General features: G+C 41.1%; 1 protein-coding gene across 3 annotated transcripts in view; it reads left to right on the plus strand.

The window, feature by feature from the left end:
- SASH1 (SAM and SH3 domain containing 1) overlaps nucleotides 1-22,477 on the plus strand; it is a 534,239-nt gene that overhangs the window by 316,432 nt on the left and 195,330 nt on the right. The window contains exon 1 of one of the 3 annotated variants that reach the window (XM_035108795.2): nucleotides 17,541-19,113. The exons of the other annotated variants lie outside the window; for them this stretch is intronic. Within the exon in view, the coding sequence (XP_034964686.2) occupies nucleotides 19,072-19,113 (42 nt within the window). The 5' untranslated portion in view covers nucleotides 17,541-19,071. Of the gene's footprint in view, nucleotides 1-17,540; nucleotides 19,114-22,477 lie in introns of those variants that run through there. 3 annotated transcript variants of the gene reach the window in all.

Genomic DNA, 22,477 nt, shown 5'->3' on the forward strand with positions numbered 1-22,477 from the left:
ATTGTAATATTGATTTGACTTGTTGACTTCGTTCTATTTGAATTTCTATGACATATGTTGTAATCAGGGCTTTTTTTAAAGCCGGAACTCCAGAATGGCATTCTGGCACCTCTCAGCTGTTTGAGGAGTGACCTGACCAGCTTCAGCAAATCTCCGCTGCAGCTCCAGCTCAAGAGGAGACAGCCCCCCCCCCCCAAGCACAAAGGGAACATCCTCTACAGGCTCTGGAGATTATAGAGCTGGAGGCATGGCAGGGCTTTTTTGAGGCTTTCCAACCTTCCAGCCAGGGTGTTGTTGTTTTTTCAGCCAGAACTATCTCTCATGGAGGTCTCTCCATGCCTGAGTGGAGAAAGCCCCAATGCTGCTCCGGCTCACACGAACCAGAGAGGCGTGTACATGTGTGTGTTGTTAAGTTGCTCAGTTGTGGAGCAGCCTCAACAAGCCTCTGGCTGGTGAAGAGAGCCCCCACCCATCCCAAAGAGATCCTCTTTGGCCTCTGGGGTTGGTCTTCTTAGGGAAGTGCGTTCTGGCACCTTAATCTGAAAGGGGGGAAACTGGTTGTAATTAACTGTTTTTATGATCCAGTATTTTAATATTTATTGTAAGTTATTGTTGGCATGGTCCAAGGCGGAAAAACATCATATACAGTGGTGCCTCGCTAGACAAACGCCCTGTAAGACAAATTTTTTGCTTAACGAAAGGATTTTTCGAGCGGAGGTTGCCTCGCTAGAGGAATTCATTTTATGAAAAATTTGTCTAGCGAATCGCAGTTTCTCATAGGATCGCATTGAAATTCAATTAATGCGTTCCTATGGGCAAAAAAAATCAATGCATTCCTATGGGAATCGCTAGACGAATTTTTCGTTATAAGAATTGACCCATGGAACGAATTAAATTTGTCTAGCGAGGCACCACTGTAAATTAAATTAAATTTAAAACTGAACTTAAGAAAAATGTGATCCTTTGGGTTATTACTTAAACTGATGTAGGAAACAATTCATTTTTTTCTTACAATAATCCCTTCTATGATTTGTTAAGAACATATTTTTAGACTTAGATTCCTCAAAGAATTATGTTGACATTCTAAATGCTTAAAATTAAATGTATCACTCTGTTAAAATAGAACTAAGTTAAATTGCTTAGAGCATTACATTTATTCAGTCATAACTAATAAGTTCAAAACCAATATATGACCCAGTTATTGAGTTCTTCTACAAATCATTGCGTAGTTTTAAATAAATAGACATAGCAAAATTTAAAAGGCAAGGGCAGTTTACATTTATAAACCCATAAAAGCACCATAACTAGTTTATGGCACCATTAAAATTACTTATTTACACAATATTAGTGATGGCACAGCTGCAGAAAAGGCACTGCATTGCATGTCCCCTGGACCATGCCTAATGTGCAGTAGTGACACAATGGCTGCGTCATGTGTAATGTACAGCAATATAATTCTTTGTAGTGAGGAATAAATTATATTGCAATCTATTCCCAAGAATAGATTCTTGCATAAGAATAATTTTCTCACTAGAGCAGCCTTTAACAACCTATGGAAGTTTTGCACTACAGCTCCCATCAGTTTCATGCCCATGGTGGCAGGGGCTGATGAGAATTGTGATCCAAAACTTTATGAGGGCCCCAGGTTGGCAGACACTGTATAAGAAAGTATAACCTACTTCATGAGGAAATTTGTTTCCATCTAGATCTTATTCTGCAACTCAGCTCAAATTAGAGTTTACAGCAGGCATCCCCAAACTGCGGCCCTTCAGATGTTTTGGCCTACAACTCCCATGAGCCCTAGCTAACAGGACCAGTGGTCGGGGAAGATGGGAATTGTAGTCCAAAACATTTGGAGGGCTGGAGTTTGGGGGTGCCTGGTTTACAGATTTGCAGAAAAGTTAGAACAGGACCAAACTGTCACCCCTGCTTAATATATATTGCCCGCCCACCCACCCCTAACTGTCCACTTCCAGCCAATGTTGAGTTTTCACACCATCTGGAATTGATGGCCATAATTATCAGAGGAGGAAAAGGCAAAAAAGTGAGTGGTTAATTCCACTTGATTGGTGCAGATATGTGTAAAATAGTGCAGAAGCACTCAGTGCAGGCCCGGCTCTAAGTGCAGTCCCGGTGGCGCAGGGCGCCAGGGGGCCAGGCTGGCAGGGGGGCGCTGCATGGCAAAGCCGCACGGAAGCCGTGCTGCGTGCTGCGAGGGCGGGGGTGCCGGAGCGATCTCCGTGCCTCAGCGCCAGGGCGCCCGACCTGCTGGAGACAGCCCTGACTCAGTGATCCGTTGGATATTGATTTGGCCATACACATAACCTTTGTTCTTGTTTTCAACATAGGAAGCGAGACAATAAACAAAACAATTTCAATACCTCTTGGTGGAACCATACAGAACCAAACACCTGTCATTACTGTGGTTCTCATTATTTCTTTAACGCCTGTCACAGTCTCCTATTCTGTCCATGTAGCAATTTCTGTAGTGGCGATTTCTGTTTAGCAGCAAGAATTGAGGTTAAAGAAGGTCTAATTTAAAATTGCAGCTAAAATGACTGATTATGTTATATACAGTAAATAGATGGCTGACATTTATGCATTTGCATTTGAATACCTATGAAGAATCAAAGCACTGTCAGACTGAGTCATAGATATACAATACAATAAACCTTTTCAGTTTCATTCAGTTGATATTTCTAAGGCATATATGGGGGGATGACAAAATAATGGTAGCATGGTAAGGAAACATCATTTTATAAATATTTGCAAAATGGCAACAAAGCAGGAAAACCCGTCTAGTCCAGTTTGTTTCCTGTATAGAAAGACCTGTGAATATTCTAACCCAGTGGCAAGGAAACAGCCTAATTCTAGCTGCATAAGAATTGGTTTTGTCTTTAGCTAATGCTAGGAATTGAGAAGCTCTTCAGAGCTTTGGGAATTTAGTATTACAAAATCTAAATTGCCTTAAGTGTATATTCTTTGGGGAAGACTTGGTAATAGGATCTTGTCATATATTTCAGTGTGAATAAGGCCTTCCAGGTAATCTTTAATTTTGTTCTTTTATTGGGGGAGAAATGTTGGAATGACTGTCATGGCAAATGTGAAGACTACTTTACCACAGCAAGCTGTTAATAATTGGACAAAGTGTGTGGGTTTTTTTTACCAAGTGTCAACTTTTCTCATGCAAGTGTGAAACAGTCAAGATGAAGAGGACTTCCACAAAACTCATTTGTACTGAAGTAAATTCCTGGTGTTACACATGTGCACCCCAACGCAACTTGGAACACATCTGTATTGAAACAGGCTTCCACACATCTATCACTACCTAGATGAGAGGACCTATGTACAAACAGATTAATGGCTCAATCCTGCAAAAGGGACTGCACTCATACAACATTGGTAGAATAACAGGCAACAGTGCCAACCAGCTTACTGGGAACTAAATCAGTCTGCTGTTCACCTTTCCAAACAATCAATTGGCTCTTTTGCTAATTATCCGACTAGGGCCATAGTCATAGCATCTTTGGACTTATATACTTAAATAGGACTTTTGTACTCCTTTGCAAAATTAAGTCATGCTGCTTCAGTTTTTTAAATTATAGGCTACTTTCCTATTTATCATATAAATTATAGTGCCAATTTCCTTAAAGCTTAATCCTCTCATCTGAGCCTTATTTGTTGATAGTAGTTTCTTTTTTAAAAGGTTTCTACATGCTAAAAGAATCGTTCTTTAGCCATAAATATCTGGAAAAAGCAAGTATTGCATTCTTTAAAATCCACACGAGGCTGCAGAAGAATTCTAATTAATCTCTAGAGACACAGACTATCTGCTCATTGGTTATGTTTGACTTTTTTACAAATAGATATTTCTTGCAGACAAAATCAGGCTTTTCTAATCTTTGCACAAACAGTTTGACCCCCCAGCACTAAACACTGTGATAAATATCCCTAAGTTTCTTCATTAAAATGAAGTTTTTAATTAAAACTTAAACACTTTAAAAGCAATAATTACAGTGGTAAGGTAATCTAGATAGAATATTAACAGTTGTGTTTTTTTTAAAGCTAGTCCAGCTGCCCTTCCACGCAGTAACTTGGCTTAGAGACAATCCAGAATGAGCAGGGTCTCTTCCCCAGGCTAGATTGTTAACAGCTGCCTCTCTCCAGAGGGGATGGACAGCAGCAAAATACACATGTTGGACTTGGGAATGGTGGTAGGTCCTCATTCCCAAGCCTTCCAAATGTTCTACCAGCAAATCGTTCATTTTAAAGGTGCAATCAATAAAATCGTGATCAGGCAGAACACATTTTGAGGGGTTTAGAGCTGGAAAGCTTCATAAACAGTTCAATTACTTTCCTCTCCCCTCACCAAACTAGCATGTTCTGAAGTCTGGCTCCAGCACTAGACCTCAAACGCTGGCAACCCTAGCTATATATAGGCTGCTAGATTATGAAAAGAACAACTAAATCCAGCATTGTTGTATATAGTCAGCTGGATGGAGCTGATGGGTGTTTTAGTCCAAAACATTGGGAGGGCACTAAGTTAGAGAAGGGGACGACAGAGGACAAGATGGTTGGACAGTGTTCTCGAAGCTACGAACATGAGTTTGACCAAACTGCGGGAGGCAGTGCAAGACAGGAGTGCCTGGCGTGCTATGGTCCATGGGGTCACGAAGAGTCGGACACGACTAAACGACTAAACAACAACAAAGTTAGAGAAGGCTGATTTAGCCATAAGTGTCATATTTATTCGTTGAGTATCACAGCATATTAATACCAGGCACTGTGATGCAGGCAGCTTGAGACTTTTAAATAGGGCCCCGACTCTTTTCTTTCTTTCTTTCTTTTTGGTCACCTGCTTTGGGGAAAATGTGAAGCCAAACATTAAAGGTCAAAAATGCTGTCGCTTTCTGTGCTTTCATAGGTCATATTTATCCTGACAGTGTTGACAACTATAGTGCACAGCAGCACAATGTGCATATTGGATTCTTCACTGCTAGCAGTAGAGTTTAAAAGGCACGTGGGGAAGAAATGGAAAGGAAAGCAGTAAGCACTGAAATGCCATTATAGAAATTGGAGCAGTAACACAAATATCAAAAAGAATACAGAACTGGGGAAAGTCCAGAAAATGGCTAGTTACAGTACTTTTTCATGGAGCACTCAGTTAATACTACGGAACTGGCTACTACAAGGTGTGATGGTGACCCGTTTGAACAGCTTTGAAAGAGGGTTAGGGAAACTCATGGAGAATAAGGGTATGAATGGCTACTAGCCATGATTGCTATACAGTACCTCCAGTATCAGCAGCTGTGTGTATACAAGTTGCTGGAGTTCAGGCATGGGAGAATACTACTGTGCTCATGACATACTTGTGGGCTTCCTTTAGGTGTCTGGCTGGCAACTCTGAGAACAGAATGCTGGGCTAGATGGACCTCTGCTGGGCTCTTCTGTTCCTTAAATAAAGGTGCATTTGTTACATACTTTTAGGCATCAAGAGACAACGTTCCTCTTCAACCAGGCCTTTGGCTCATTATCATCTTATACCCCTTTTAAATGTGTTTGTGGGGAAGGGGTTATTGGTTTATTGTTCCTGTTTTTATTATGTATTTTGTGTTTTTGTATTGTATTTTTATGTTGTGAACCACCCTGATATCTATGGATGAAGGACAGTAAACATTTTTAATAAATAAAATAGTATTTTTATTTTTAATGAGACAGTTAAGTCATGTGCTATCCAAACCAATCCTGGAAATTATGCAATCTTATATGGTATGTCCAATGAAATGTATATGGTATGTCCAATTTAACATTTCTCACAAAAGAGCCAAGCATAACATCTGATGGCAGCTAATTAAATAAAGAAGGGATAGTCAACACAGTGCCTTCCATATGCTGTTGGACTCCAATTCCCATCTGCCTTATCCAGCATGGCCAGTGGTCAAGGATTACGATGTAGTTTCAACAATATCTGGAGGACACTACATTGTCTGCCCCTTTAGCAAGTTCTCCATTCTCTGTAAAATACATTTTCAGTGCTTGGTGGTTGTCAGAGAAGCAGTTTTATAGTACAGCTCAGAGGTACCTTGTGAGTCATTTAATTATCTAAATAAGCTGATGTGTACTTACACTATATGGAAGTAACAAATGAAAATTAAAAAATGGAAGTCAAATATAAATGTGTACTGTATAGTGCTTCATTTCCACATACAGTATTAGCATTTATCCAAAACTGGTGGTGAAAAAATTAGCACTAGTGAACAAAGTTGTTTTCAACAGAAACTTTTATTTGAGATTCTCCTACCAACAAGGAGTGTGAAATTTAAATATTAGAGCTTTATTTACTGTCTTACTAAAATCAGAATGCAAGTTCCTTTTCCAGTGTTTGACAGCCTCTTAAGATGCCCCTTCAAAAGCACAAAAGGGAGCTACCGGTAGCAATGCAACTTCCAGTGAAACACTGTCTTTATGGTCTTGGAATATCTGCCAGCATCACAGAGCACTACACACAATGATACTAGAGGAATGCCATGCATTATTCATATGGTTTTAATATATATCTAAACTTGAAATATTTGTGAGCCTCTTTGTAGGCATCTTTGTGGGAGGCTTTCCTCTAAGGAGGAAGAGAGGAGGTTATTTTTGCATACAATACAACCTCATTTACGTACCTGGAAAACTGAGAAAACAACATAGTCAAGATATCTGAAAGCAACTGAATTATTTCCATCCTATCTTTCTTAGTGGCCATCCTACTCTTCTTTCCTCTTCTTCTTGGATCAAGCCATGATTGCGGAAAGGAGTAGCATATAAATTGCATCCTGGAAAGAGAACAAAATGTTCCAAATGTAGATTTAGTTGAGAGGGACAGTATCAGGCTTCATCTGGCAGCAGCTGAGGCTCTGGGTACTGAGAGGTGATATGATAACCACCTTCAGATATCTGTCACATGAAAGATGAAGCAAGCTTGTTTTCTGCTGCTCCAGAGGGTAGGATCAGAACCACTGGATTGAAATTACAAGGAAGGAGATTCCAACTAAACATTAGGAACAATTTCCTAGTGGTAAGAGCTGTTTGACAGTGGAACAGACTACCTTGGAATGTTGTGGGTTTTCTTTCATTGGAGGTCTTTAAACAAAGGTTGGATGGCCACCTGTCAGTGATTCTTTAGCTGCGATTCCAGCATTGCAGGGAGTTGAACTAAATGACTTTTCAGGACTTTACAATTCTGTGATTGTATGCCAGACCCTGACTAGTTGTCCCTGACAAACATCAGCTACTAAGCTCAGACCCACTGGGAGATCTGCAAGCCAATCTTCCTGTTATCATCCACTGCAGCAAGGACTGGGAACCTGTGGCTCTCCAGATGTTATTGGACTCCAACTCCCATCAGTCCCATCCAGTTGTAGTCCAACAGCATCCCTCCTCTGCTTCTCAGTTGCTTCTAGGTCAACCAGAAGACAAAGCCTTTTAGAAGTTTCTAAAAGCTCCGTTTGATACGGGATTTGGGAATTAGCCGTGGTATCTGGTGCATTGGAACTGGTGGGGCAGAAAGCAGGGAGGTTAACAGTAGACGGAAACAGAGCCAATGACAGGGCGAGCCAAGTAATTTGAGTTTTGTCCCCATCTTCTTCTCTGCTGAGTTCTACAAGGTCAACACTGAGACTAAGGAGGTGGGAGCTGACAGGCAGTTCTACACCCTGGACTGGTTGGCAGACAGGCAGGGCTGGCTGAGGGCAGACTGAAGTTGATGAACAATGTTCATCAACTTAATGAACAATGTTATTCTTGAAGCAAGCTTAACCATTACCATCATTGTTTGTTAGCAACAAGGTTTAGAGAAACTGAGGGTGTGCAGATAGCTGATAATGTTGGTTTCATAACAAGACTTCCTGTGAAGCTGGGTTACTATCACATATATATTGGTTACTGTAATTGGGAAATGAATCTCTGAGTGCCAATCTGGCAGCCCAATGGATATGCTGTCTAAAGTGTGTGTACGCTGCTTACACACACTTTGATTTTCTTTGAAAGGTCTCTTTAAAAACATAATCAACGTGTGTTTCTCACAGTAAAGCTATAATGTGCAGTTGTTAAAAGCAGGTGTTTTATAGTAGCATTCAACCTTTACTTCCATTTTTTAAAAAAATCAAAAACCCAATCTATTTATGAACATGACTGTTGGATGTACAATGAAGGTAATCAAGCATTTTTCTATGGCCTCAATTTCAGTCATCAAAAACAGCAACCTAGGCATCGACTTGCAAGAGTTAAAAACAGAAGGAATTTTATCATTCCTTGCACACTCATATTAACAAAGTGAAATAAATAGATAAATATATACTGCTGTAATTTTTAAGGCAGAATAATGGTTTATAAATTAGCTTTGTTTGAGAACATCTGCTGTACGTTTGTACTGACTTGCACAGTTCTTGCAAATAAACTGGGATTTAGAGTACAATGCTACAGTGTGGCGTGGGGCTGTTCAGAATTCTAGCCTCTCAGGGCATGTATGCAGTGTGTGATACTATGCATTCAGTACTGGATGCAGGTGCCTTTTGGGGAGTGCTAGACACCCTACGTCACCCTCACATTATCCCTGCCCCACCCTATTTGTCTAGATTCTGTGCATTCTGCTGGAATGGATATAATCTGAACACACCTCTCAAATGGGTGGGTGGGTGCCAAAACTTCATTAGTGCATCCAGGAAGCCCAAAAACCATTGTGAGGCTACAGATCAGGACAGTTTGTATGAGAACTTGCAAATATTGGATTTCCTAAGCATTTTTAGACACAGCCCATGTTGTTAGATGCCTAAACTTGCCCTCAGGACCATATGTGGCTTGCAAGTAATTCCAACACAGATTACAGTTTTTCAGGATAGAGGCATATCAAGAAAGTGTTTCAGTGGCTCCTAATCAGCTTCTTCATCTTCATTCATTGTGATTAGCTTGCATTGGCTGAGACATTTTCTCCTGTCAATCGGAGCAGACAATACTGGGCTAGGAAAACAATAATCTGATTCATTTTAAAGCAGTTTGGAGGTAAAATTATACCCCGTGCAGTATTTGTTGCAAAATTGACAAAAGGTAGCCATACAATATAGGCCTCCTAGGACATTGTCAACTGCAAACAATGTCCCCAAATTTCAGCCATTTTATTTTCTTTCAGTACACAAAGAAGCATCTAGGACCAAAAACAACAACCAAATTTCAAACCGAACAAAAACAACAACCAAATTTCAAACTGAACATGACATGCAAAGTGCTTTGTTTATTTCAGCTAATGGTATGTGTTGGGTGTCAAAACTTTTCATCAAAAATCGACTCAGTGATACACATTTAAGTGCCCACCTAGGGTTTTCTTTTTGAAAATGAAAAAGAGCCCCGGCCAGAAATATTCCAATAAATCTATTGATGTTTACAACTGTGTTTTATCTTCTCCAATGTTAATTTATTGAGGGAGGGGGATATATATCCCACAGTCTTTACAAACAAAAACTGGTCCAGGAAAGCAGACTTCTGAAACCACCCCCTTGGTTTGGATTGGGGATATTTTACTCTCCTGAGAGTCTTTGGAATTTAGCTTAGGGTAGAAACATTTCCCCAAAAAAACCCATTTGTGGCAATGTTTTGCAGGTCTCTGGGTTACAGTTCATCACTCTGGGAGTAGCATGGTATGGTTGACAGTAGAATCATATCTCAGACTTCAAGTTAAGGAGGTAGGAACATGGCTCAGAGAGAGAAAGAGAATGTAGTAACAATAGGACAGAGTGTTTTGTGGCTGTGGGGGCGGGGGCAGAGGTTGTCAGAGAAGGAAGTGTATTTGTAGTGACTAATAGGATTTTTGTCCATATTTCTATTTTGTATAAGCTTTGGAGCTAACCCCCTCTTGCCTCACCAAATGATATCTGTTTGTGTTCATAAGTGCAAGTAGAAATGGTCTTCCAAACTGAAAGTGCAATATTTACAACTTCATAGTAACATACTATGTAAACATAATTTAATAATCCATTAACCTTTAAAGATTGTAAAGAACAAATCCCGTTTTGTGCATTTTTGTTTATGACCATTATTTTATCACTGAAACTGAACAAACGTTTACTGCCATCTAGTGGAAAGAGAGAAAGTGTATATTACGTCTGCAAAGTACCGGTAGGTTGTTCTGCACCTGTTTGCCTTTAGCAGCCTTTTGAACATGCTGGTCATATTCTCTATAATTAGCTAAATGAAATTTACATTACTAAGGCTATACACTAGCAAAACTAGTCAACCTACATCCACAGTTGCTTTAATTTTGCTTTTATCTTTACAAAATGTGAAAGGGCTTTAAAAGATTTGCATATAAATTGTTATTATTTTTGCCCTTTTAGCTTGGATACGATGGGTAAGGCTGCAACTAGTGCAGAACACAGCAGCTTAATTACTAATGAGCTTGAATTGCTAAGAGCATATTATCTTGCTTCTTCAAAAGCAGCACTGAACTCCCAGTGGGAAGCTTTGGACTTCAGCTTTTTCTCTGAGCCCTCCGTTGCTTGGCCGTATCTTCCAGAAGAATCCCTAGATTCAATTATTTCAAATTCCTGCCTACTCCCTCTGAACTGAGATCAAACAGAACTCACCCAAAGAGACTCCTTATCGTTCCACTCATGTCCTTTCTGGTAATCCACTGAAGGTTGTAAGTGAAAAGGATAGTCTCACCATCCTAGGCCTCTGGATGACTCTGCTTCCAGGCAGCCCCTTGGTCTCCCTTGGCATGGCTCCAGCTTAGGTCTGGATCTTTGCTTGGACAACAAGGGAGTATTTGGGCATGACTTTGTGACTCTCCACTATTACTGCCAGACTATCCTCTAGTCTCTCTACCTACGGACATTCCAGTCTGCCATCTGTGTGCTTGCATTGCACCATCTGCCCCTGCACCGTTGACTTTCCATGTTAAGTTTATACAGAACTGACTCTTGAGATCCTGCCCATCCAGAGTGTCTCTCCAACCCTCAGTTTTCTCTTTTTGTCCTCCATTTGTTGCCGCTTGCCTTTGACCTGGCAGTGACAAAATCAATGCAAGGAGATGAGCAGGGCCGGCTCTAGATATAGTCCCAGTGGCGCGGGGCGTCAGGGCGCCGGGCCGGCAGGTGGGGCGCTGCGCGGCAAAGCCGCACGAAAGCCATGCTGCACGCTGCGAGGGCGAGGGCGCCGGAGCGATCTCCGCACCTCAGCGCCAGGGCGCCTGACCTGCTCGAGACTGCCCTGGAGATGAGTAAGGACTTTATCTTCTGTGGGTGCTTCACGGTTATAGAATTCATTTGCTCGGGATACTGAGCAACTATGCCAGCTCCAAGTTTCTGAAAAGCCATGGGCAAAATGGGCTCCGTTCTCTGTGCCACCATCACCACTGTTGATTTTCTGCATCCAATCCCCATAACTGGGGGAGTGCAAAGCAGGTAAAAGATGCTGTTCACAACTTCTCACTCTGGGTGGTATTCAACTAATTCTTACTGATAGTAGACCCATTTAAATTGATATTCCTAACTTGGTCATGTTCATTCATTTAAGTGGGTCTACTCTGAGTAAAACATAGCTGAATCCCACCCTCTGCCACAGCCTGAACACTCAGAAAGGGCAGGTGAATCAGCACTGACCGCACAGAGGAGGATCGGCAGGCCCAGGAGTCTCCGGGGAACAGCAGTGGGACCCTGAAAGCTTGTGAGCCATATCTGGTGCCAGGGATACTAACCTGCTCTGTAATGATTAACATTCAATGGCATTAAGCTCATCCGCTGCATGAAGGTGTGCCTTTAATGTTTTAATGATCTAGTAGGTGTTCTAATTAGTTGCTTTATAGTTCAAGGTTGACTTTGGTCTTTTCATTTTTTTTCTGATGCACCCCCAGATTAATGTAATAATGACTGATTCATTTGTCAGTTAATTCCATGTGATTTGTACCCTGTTTTTATTGATGGTTACACACGATTGGTACATGAAGCAGTTTATGCCAATGTGGCTACAATGGCATTGTAAGGCCCTTCTGCAGTTCTGCTTGTCACTTAAAATCCACCACAATCAATTTGTTTCACATCCTTGTGTGCAGCTGGACAAAAGTATATCGGTGATGTCTTTAAAAACCACATATCTCTGCTGCTTAAATTAATCATTCTGAGTCTTGTTCCTTGACACTTAGAACCATATTTCTTGTGAAATGGAATACAGATAGTAAATTTTCAAATACTTAATAAAGAATGTGCAGACACAGCATTAGAAGTGTATTTTGGAAGTGGGAGCTGGCATCTCACAGTTAGGGGAATATCATTGATGCCACACGTGTTCCTATGGTTCACATGATTTGAATCAACTGGTAGTGTTGGCATAATCCGAAAATCATTCTCCTCTTTACATATTGATGCATAGGAACCAGCATTTGTATTTGTATTTTTGTATTATTTCAAAACACAAATAGCAACCCTGGTCCCAATGCAATACATTCCCAATTTTGCCATAAAACAGCTGTCCTCTAATAACCACAATAGCCAATCATATTCATCTCTTTTTGTTTATCATACTTCACATCCAAACTGTATTTTCAGAACAAATATATACATGATGCTACCAGTATTTCAAATACTGGTGGGACTACTTTGTTTTTCCCAATTCATATGCTTCCAGCTCCACCTCCAATGTCCCCAAGAAATTAGTGCAAAGGTCTGAAGGGCTTTGTGTATATATTCAATTGAATATGCTTAGAATTTTTCCCCACGATCAGAACTCAACAAATTAGCACAGTGTTCAGGTTCTGAGCAGGGTAGTAGGGAATTTGAGATTTCATGGTGCAGGGGAGGTAAATTCAGCTTCAGTTTAGGAATAAGCTAAAGTGCTTGTCAGTATACTGAGGGAGTAACTCAGATTATTTCTGAGCTAAAAGAAAGATGACCCATGGGTGGCATGCCTAATGCTAGTTGTGGGCTGGCACTATAATTCTTCATAATGGGAAGTGGCCAGTAAATCTATGAAACGAATGTATGCTTCTCCTCCAAGTTATGTTATGTGTGCTGTAGAGGTAGAACTCTACTTTAGTTCCACGTGCTTCTTTTTGGGGTGCTTCCTGGTGCAGGAAGTTTATCCATCCTTCTCCCTCGAAATTTTGCACAGGTTAGAACATGATGGTTGTTATTTCATCAGGAGAGGAAAGGAGAGGCTATGTTTCTGGTAGTAGAATGATTTACACTTGCCAGGTGTTTGGAACAGAATGGCTGTGTGTCTTTTGTATTAATGTGGGTGGCAGGAAAAGAGGGAGATTCTTAGTATGCTTATATGACTGCCATGCAAGAAGATAAATGTAGGTATATGAAACAATGGTTTGCTCATTCATCTTGCCTTGCCAAACTGCTTATACTTTAATTGCTTTAACTCCCTAAAACACATTTTTCTTCCCATTTTAAATGCACCACATGGGTATCCCTGAGTAGCTGTTCTGTCTCCTCACAACTCAGGGGAATTATTTGCTGGTGGGGCAAAATCTAACAGAGCACTCGGACAGCTGATTGTTGAAGGAGACCTGTTCACTCAAAATTGCAAGGATCTTATTAAGTCTGGCCCTTCTGGACCTGGTGTTGACCCTGCCCCTTCTGTGCCCTTAGAGGAATATTGGCCAATTCTGCAGTTAACAGCTCCTATGGTGAGCAGGACTGCATTAGAAGTGTTGTCTTATAAGCTGGAGGAGTTTGGCAAAGCAGCATCTTCTTCCCTAGAAGGTCCAGGAAGAAGGGATGGTGCCCTTCTGAGTTTGAGGGGAGATGGAGACCAGAAGGCATGACAGCAGCCATTATTGCTGACAGGTTCTGCTTATTATGTGCACACTGGCCTTCTGAATCTATGCCAACATATACTAATGCATTGACATTTCTGAACATTTCAAACAGGTTAAAAAGAACCTACCATGGAATCTCTACAACAGGGTGGCTAACCTGTGGACCTCCAGATGTTGTTCAAACCCAACTCCCATTAGCCCTAGCTGGCATAGTCAATGATCTGAGATGATGGGAGTGGTAGTCAAACAGCATCTGGAAGGCCACAAGTTCTCTTATTTCCTGCCTTGTTTCTTTTATAGCAAGGATGGGTATCTTAAGGAAAACTATCATGAACTCATGAATTGGCCAAGATTTTTTGCTGCCATAAACCAATTGAGTTACATGATCTTAGTGGTATACACCAGCATCATTTGTATCATTGCATGGGATCCTGAGGTACACTCCTTTGATTATATGCAGCTTTGTGTGCACCCACTAAAAATATTGTTGCTCATAGCAGTGGCTTACTTTGCTCATGTAATTGGCCCAGGACTGCAGTGACTCTCAGAGAACAGATTGTTTTACCACATTTGCATCTAATTTGTGCATCCTTCTATAGCTTGACAGTGTCAACGAACAGAGTCTACTGTGCGCAAGATGCACACACATAGGCTGCATATGTGCAGTCTGTACTGGCAGGATACAAGTTGCATATTCAGGGCCTATCACTTATAAGTGTGTTAGCACTAGTTTCTGCCAACAAGCTTAGATCTAGATGGCCTGCAGACACAAACCCGTTCCTCCTTTTCCAGAAATGGTATATAATTTGTTGCATGAACAATCCTAATGATTTAGCTTTTCACATGTTTGACTTAGCCATGTTTTGACATATCAATCTCATCGTGGCAGTCAATCCTGCTTTACAGCGTAAAAGTCTTCCCATAGTGCTTGATGGCTATGTTAATAGGATCACAGCAAGTTTCTGCAGTACTAGTCTGAGAAAACTGTGTATTAAAATATGATATGACAGGTTAAAAAGAGACAGAGGGGAGATACTGACTGCCTGCTCTTATTCTGATTTATTTTTAAAGGGTTTGTTCCAAAGTCAGATAACTTGTTTATATTTCCATCAGAAGCTCTCCTGTGTATAAATTGTGTTCACTTCTAGGATCAATCAAGGGCACAGCCTGGGCATCGTAATTATGATAATTGGTAGCAGTATGCAGTTAATGACTGTGAAAGGAATAAGTTGAGTGGGGAGCAGGCAGCTTGAGCAAAGCAGTTTGAGCAGAGATGTTTGAGCACATTTTGTTGGACTGCCATTATTGTACTGTACTTGGGTCTACTTGTATAAAAGCAAGGAAACAAACAACAAAGGTATTTCACTTTGTCTTAGTTGTTTTCCTATAATAAAAATAATGTTATGTATTTTAATGCCAGCAGGTCTACTACAACTACTTCAAAAGACAGGTTGTTTTCTTTCTCCACATTTTAGAATTCGGTGCTAAAAAGGCTCTGGAGATGCAAACAGAAAAGTCATTACATAACTGTAATCAGGTTTTTTTAAATGACATTTACAGACAGCTGTCCTTAACTTTTATACTGGGGGGCATCCCCTTCCCCCATAGTTTAGAATACTGTTTGAACTTAGATGGTGAATGGTCATTCTAAATAAAAGGAAACAGCCCTTCACATAACTAAGGCTCATGTGAACTGGCCCTGAAGCTGCATTATAAAGGGCCCTTTCCCCTCTTCTATTGGAATAAAACTATGTTAAAAATTCTACTTGTATAAGCAACTGCATGCTATAGGTTTAAGAAATATCTGAGTTGTGTATGATCAAAGGCATTGAGTTGGCTTTCAAAATGTTCAAACCTCTTTTTGTGAGTAGATCAATAAAAAAAGAGTACTATAGAAATGGTGCATAAAGATGATTCATTTCTCACCCTTTGCTAGCTTTCTGCAAAAGGCTGCAATTGAACTTCAGACTTTTCACTGAATTACTTTGCCTCGTTCTCAGTAAGCGTAAAAAGATGTTTGATGGATGGTCACTGTGATCTTGAGGAAATAGCCTGTTTCCTCATCAGAAAAGCTCAGGTTTTAAAAAGAAATCAGGAGATTTTGAAGTCTACAGTCAGTTCTTCTTTAATTCTTCTATTTAGAATACCTTCCATTCTCTACTTTCAACTGAAATTCTTCCCATTGTCCGGCGAGGACATCTACAAACCAAAACTGAACAAACAACACAATCCTATGGATCTTTACTTGGAAATAAATCCAACTATGTTCACTGAGGTTTATTCCCAGGTACGTGGGGATAGGATTGCAGTCTAAGTCAGTTTTGCTTTATTTTCATTGGCATTTTTCTACTGCCAAGGACAGCAGAAGCAGAAGCAAAACAAAGAATAGCTATTTTGTATTCCTTATAATAAATACATTCTTCCTGTTTAGAGTACAAATATGCATCCTTACTTTTCTAAACGTAATTACTGGTGCTATGCAGGAAGCTGATAATCAGTTCAATTAAAGAACAGAAGGCAAGGTACAATGCAAGAACTCTGTAGGGACGAGAATACAAATGATCGGACATTGGGCTAAACAGCTGAGTTAAAGGAAATATTTGAAACTCTTTGGCCTATATTCACCCAGTTCTAAACAATAAATAAAGCACTGGAGACATCCTGACTGTAATTGGCAAGGCCAGAGGGTTCACAATTCCTTGCAAAGAGACAATGTTGTCTGTGTTTGACAAAATGTGAGGCCAAGTAAGAGAGATTCAGTGGCTTGGCTGCAGATTTCAAAGGAGGGGAGGGGAGGGGAGGGGGAAACGAATAAAAAATAAATAAAAATAAAGAAGCTGCATTTCATAAGCTGAATTTTGGCATTTTTGAAAATGAAAAACTTGCTGTGCAGCAAACTACAAATATTATGCTGAAACCTCCTCCCTTTTTAACAATTATCTGGCTGTTTTAGACTAATAATTAAGATATTTACAGCCTGATCACATCATCTCATTTAGCTGCTTCAGAGCAAGCTGAGACATGCACCACTTCTAGTGTAATTGTGTTCAAAGCAAAGGGGATCAAAGGTCTTCTTCAGCCATGACCTACTTGGCTTATAAACTTCCACTAAAACCCCTTTGCAGCAGTATCTCAGTGTTGTGCCATTGGTGAGGGACCATTACCACTCTAATAGGCTACTCCAGGCTTCCACAACATGGTGCCCTCTAGATGTGTTGGGCTGTAACTTTCATCTTTCTTGATCCTTGGCGATACTGGCTGGGGTTGGTGTGAGTCATAGTTCAAAACATCTGTAGGGCACCATGTTGGGGAAGGCTACACTACTCTAATACCACTCTACCACTTTAATAATTTGTAAGTAGTGGAAGATGCCACCAGTGCCCTCCCTTTTCTGCTCAACTGGTTAGAATGATGGGTGCCTGTTAGAACGGTCAAAAACTAGCACCAGACAACAGGTATTTGTTCTTGTGCCAGCAATGGGAGCTGAAACCCAGTCCTACACTGTACTGACACTCTGCTGCAGAGCATAGGATTATGCTGTAGAACTACTTAAAATAAACACTGATATCAGTAAGCAGTACTGCTCCCAACCAAGTACTATCTCTTGGTTCTGAGGCTGCAGTTGATATATACCTTCCCCATACAGATTAGCTCTAGCCAGCGCACAAGAGGCAATAGTGAGAACGAACACTGTATATCTAGCAACACAATGCTATATGAGCACACTGCTTTTAAGAACATATGAAGAGCCTGCTGGATCAGGTCAATAGCCCATCTGTTCCAGAATCCTGTTCTCGCAGTGGCCAACCAGATGCCTGTGTGAAACCCACAAGCAGGACCCAAGCAAAAGAGTAATCTCCCTTCCTGTGGTATCCAGAAACTGGTATTCAGAAGCATGCTGCCTTGTATACTAGCCTACAGCTACATATCCACCCACATCACAGTCCTGAACCAGCTTGTCCCGCCCTCCCCTCCCTGCCAGCTAATTGTTAAAGCAAAATCAATCTGGGAGAGCAAACTACATAAGAAACTCTTATTTAACTAAAGAAATTTTGTGGTGGTGATTAGAAGCCAACTAGATTGTTGTTGTTGTTTAGTCGTTTAGTCGTGTCCAACTCTTCGTGACCCCATGGACCATAGCACGCCAGGCACTCCTGTTTTGCACTGCCTCCCGCAGTTTGGTCAAACTCATGTTCGTAGCTTCGAGAACACTGTCCAACCATCTCATCCTCTGTCGTCCCCTTCTCCTAGTGCCCTCAATCTTTCCCAACATCAGGGTCTTTTCCAAGGATTCTTCCCTTCTCATGAGGTGGCCAAAGTATTGGAGCCTCAGCTTCACGATCTGTCCTTCCAGGGAGCACTCAGGGCTGATTTCCTTAAGAATGGATAGGTTTGATCTTCTTGCATTCCATGGGACTCTCAAGAGTCTCCTCCAGCACCATAATTCAACTAGATTAGCACCTCATATTTACCTTGGAAATAAAACTTCCAATGCAAATAGCAGTAAGGGGGAGTCTCAATCTAGATCAGGACTACTGCAGAGGACAGAGGGTTAAAGGCTTTCCACAACAAGGTCCTCATCCAAACTGATGACCCCATATCAACAATTTGCTTTTTAGTAGCTATTCATGCAGTTGCTAATTGCAAGAATGATATTGCATCTAAAATGTAGAAATAAATGTTTCTAGCAAGTTAGGGCATGGTATTGGATTCAGCTGAGTGTTTTACTCCCATGCGAAAACACCAGGCATTTGCAGAAAGTTTAAAAGAGGTAACGCCTCTTATAACAGCTCCCTTAATTTTCCATGCAATATTCATAAAGTGCACAGAAGGTTTGTATGTTATGTACTTTCATTCACATTGAACATGCAGTATCTAATTACAAACATCTGGTCTGATATTTGGTTTCCTTCCTCATAACACCCACTAAGAGGTTGGGTTTTGCATGTGAGAAACAGTATATGTAGGAGTGGCCAGGCTGAATGACACATAGTAACTTGAGCCGAACATTTTCAAATACGAATAATGCTGGGGGGATGTCTATTCTTTCCTTGTTTCCTTATTACATGTTTTGCAAGCATCCAGTCAAGTGAGACATACTTAACATTTGAATCACAAAATAAAATGCCACAACCCAGATCGTTCTAAACTCATTTGCCACGGAGTCTCTTGGAGTCAGGAAGTGCTCAGTAAATTCCCGTTCATAATTCTCTTCTGGCAGTGAAACGTTTCCTTTCTGAAAAGGAAAATTTAAATGGCATTAGCTTTTCATTATGGATACTTTTGCAAGCAAGTCTGTGTTTGAGAGGGAAGTGGTAAGTAAAATGGATGCTGAGTGAAAGTGTGTTTCTTACTATGGAAATTTACAAGTTTAGGAATCTCAGATGAAAGTGGTTATGCTGTTTAAAGGATCCAGGCTATCTCAAAATGGAAAAAGTCTTTATCAGTCTTTCAGCGTTTTTGTACTGAGGATTAACTATAATTTCCCATTGGTTTTGAAATGTAAAATGTAGCTTTCTTTTAACGCAGTATTAAAACCACTTTTAAGAGTAGAATATAACAAATGAAACTGATTTCTTTACTGGAATTTAAAATATATCCCTGTGTGTGTGCATGTGTTGAAATAACAGCTTTAGTTTAGGCTTATATCTCCCTGAATGAAACTGTTGAAGAAAATAGTTGATTTAGTGGAATACTGTAAAATTATTTGTGTGTGTTTGTGTGTGTGTTTTAAATGAAATAAAAGCTGATTTTCTAGCATTGGGAGTCTGTCACTGACACTAACAACAGCCCTGACTAAAGCAAGACTCAAGGTAACAGGTAGCTATTTGATTTTTCTGCCCTTCAAAAGATTGAAGTGAGGGAGGGGAAACTGTAATATGGTGTGGATGACCTGCAATTAGCAGGACCTACCGGTATATCCTTTCTTGTTAAAACCGGATTAACTATTTTGCTAAGCAAGTAGCAGATGCGAATGTCTGTCCCAGAATACCTTGGTGTTTGTTTCCATATATTTTATGTGTTTGTTTATAACTGTCTATGTCAACAAATATATCTGTTGTGCATGTATAGCAGGTTTGGGCCATGTTTGAAATTAAGGAGGAGGGGAGAGAGAAAAAGGCTCCTCATTGAGTTGTATCCACTTCCACCCATGCAACTTAGTCCATCCAGTTTCACTGAGCTGCCCCCCATGCTTGTCTAAGCTCTCCAGCTGAAAAGCTGGTTCTGGGGATTCTTTTATTCTTCTTTGGCAATCACTTGTAGCCGAGTAAGTTTGTCTTCCATAAACACGGTTTTATTACAATGGGTCAGTAAGTGACTATGGAGGCCATTTCTGGATACACACGTCCTTCCACAGTGGGGACATTGGTTTCCAGGCGGGAGTTGATCACGGTGTGGATTTGCCAACCGTGCCTTAGCACATTTCTCCCTTGCGTCCTGAGATCGAGTTTCTTCAAAGCCCATGACACCTTTGGTAAAGGCTGTTCTCCAACTGGAGCGCTCGCAGGCCAGTGTTTCCCAGTTGTCAGTGTTTATACTACATTTTTTTAAAAGATTTGCCTTGAGACAGTCTTTAAACCTCTTTTGTTGACCACCAGCATTACGCTTTCCATTTTTAAGTTCGGAATAGAGTAATTGCTTTGGAAGACGATCATCAGGCATCCGCACAACATGATGTTGAAGAATCATTGCTTCAACACTGGTGATCTTTGCTTCTTCCAGTACACTGATATTAGTTCGCCTGTCTTCCCAAGTCATGTGTAAAAAAATTTGGAGACACCGTTGATGGAATCTTTCGAGGAGTTGGAGATGGCGTTTATAAGTGGTCCATGTTTCACAAGCATATAGTAAGGTTGGTAGTACAATAGCTTTGTAAACAAGCATTTTGGTTTCCCTGCGAATGTCCTGGTCCTCAAGCACTCTGCACTTAAATCAGGAGAAAGCCGCACTCGCAGAGTTCAGGTAATGCTGGATTTTGGCATCAATGTTGGCCCTTGTGGAAAGGTAACTGCCTAGGTAGGAGAAGTGATCAACATTTCCCAACGTTACACCACTGAGTTGGATCTGTGGTGCTGCAGAGGGTTTATTTTGTACTTGTTGGTGCAGCACTTTGGCTTTTTGGATGTTGAGTGGTAGGCCAAGCTTTTCGTAAGCTTCTGCAAAGATATTTAGGATGGTTAGGGAGCCTCTGGCACATGGCATGGAGTGCTCAAGCACATAGCAAGGGTCTAAAAAACATAGGTGCTTCTACTTGTACAAGTAGAAGTGCTTATTGCTAAGGCAGAAGCAGAAGCAAGGCAGAGGACTGTTATTGCACTTCTACATCTTTTTCAGATTTTTTTTTGGGGGGGGGAATCCCACTGAGTACTGTGGGAGGAAAGTGAGCCGTGGCAGCTTCTGGGTTGGTGTAGCTTTTTCCTGGTTTGGGGGCATGTCAGGATCCAGTGCCTTCCCCTGGTCCATCTCTGGCATGCCCCCTTTTCAACCCTAGCGATATCAAAGCTCTGAGGTCAGGAAGAAGGGCTACAGAAATTTCCATGGCAGAGGGAAGAGGGCGTCCAACATTAGATCTCTCTCTCTCCCATCAAAACTCTCATGATTTTGATGGCCCCTTGGGGCCACCAGTTCCCCAGGGACTGTGGAACAGAAGGGTGAATATGTCTGTAATTGTTTCAGGTGGTGAAATAATTAAGACATCCCAAGAGAATTGTTGTTGTGCACTTATAGATAACAGCTTCAGAAAAGTAGAATGCACAGATGCTCATCTATATTTCTGAGATCACTAGGATTCTTTGTCTCTCATTATTTAAATTTAAATATATTATTGAACAATAATATAAATGGCTTTTTTTCTTACCTAAGAAAGAAGGGCATAAACCAACTAAAATGGAACACTTTAAATTCCTATAGTTTTCAATAGGTGAAGATTAAACGTCTGGAAGACAGGAAGAGGGCCGCTGGGCCTCAACAGTTTGAAAAGAAAGATGCTGGCAACATAGCAATGCTAGCAGCACATTTGACTTTTCAAACAGTCGGGGAAAGGAGGGTCCCAGTGAGCCTTTCCCATCTGCAAGGGAGAACTCTTCACTTATCAGTTACCCTATGTCTGGTCCCCTAGGTCAATTCTTTGCCCTATGAGGAATGGGGATATGTTAGTGAGCAGTGGAAAACAGGATGCTCAAGTAAGCAGAATCAAGGCAAGTTTCACCACCTACAATGAATCTGTGGCTTGTGGGATTCCTAGCTTGCTGAATTCCATGCCCTCTTTGATAAACAAGGTGAAACCACCTCCAGCATGTCCTTCGCTGCCCTTCCTATATAGTGTTATATTCAGAGATAATTGTTTCTCACTGGTTCTCTCCATTTCTACAGGTTTTTGTAGTGGCCCACTATGTCACTAAGGGACCCAGGTGGCGCTGTGGTTAAACCACTGAGCCTAGGGCTTGCTGATCAGAAGGTCGGCGGTTCGAATCCCTGTGACGGGGTGAGCTCCCGTTGCTTGGTCCCAGCTCCTGCCAACCTAGCAGTTCGAAAGCACGTCAAAATGCAAGTAGATTAATAGGAACCGCTACAGCGGGAAGGTAAACGGCGTTCCCATGTGCTGCTCTGGTTTGCCAGAAGCGGCTTTGTCATGCTGGCCACATGACCTAGAAGCTATATGCCGGCTCCCTCGGCCAA

Source organism: Zootoca vivipara, chromosome 3, assembly GCF_963506605.1.
Source record: "Zootoca vivipara chromosome 3, rZooViv1.1, whole genome shotgun sequence".
Lineage (NCBI taxonomy): Eukaryota > Metazoa > Chordata > Lepidosauria > Squamata > Lacertidae > Zootoca > Zootoca vivipara.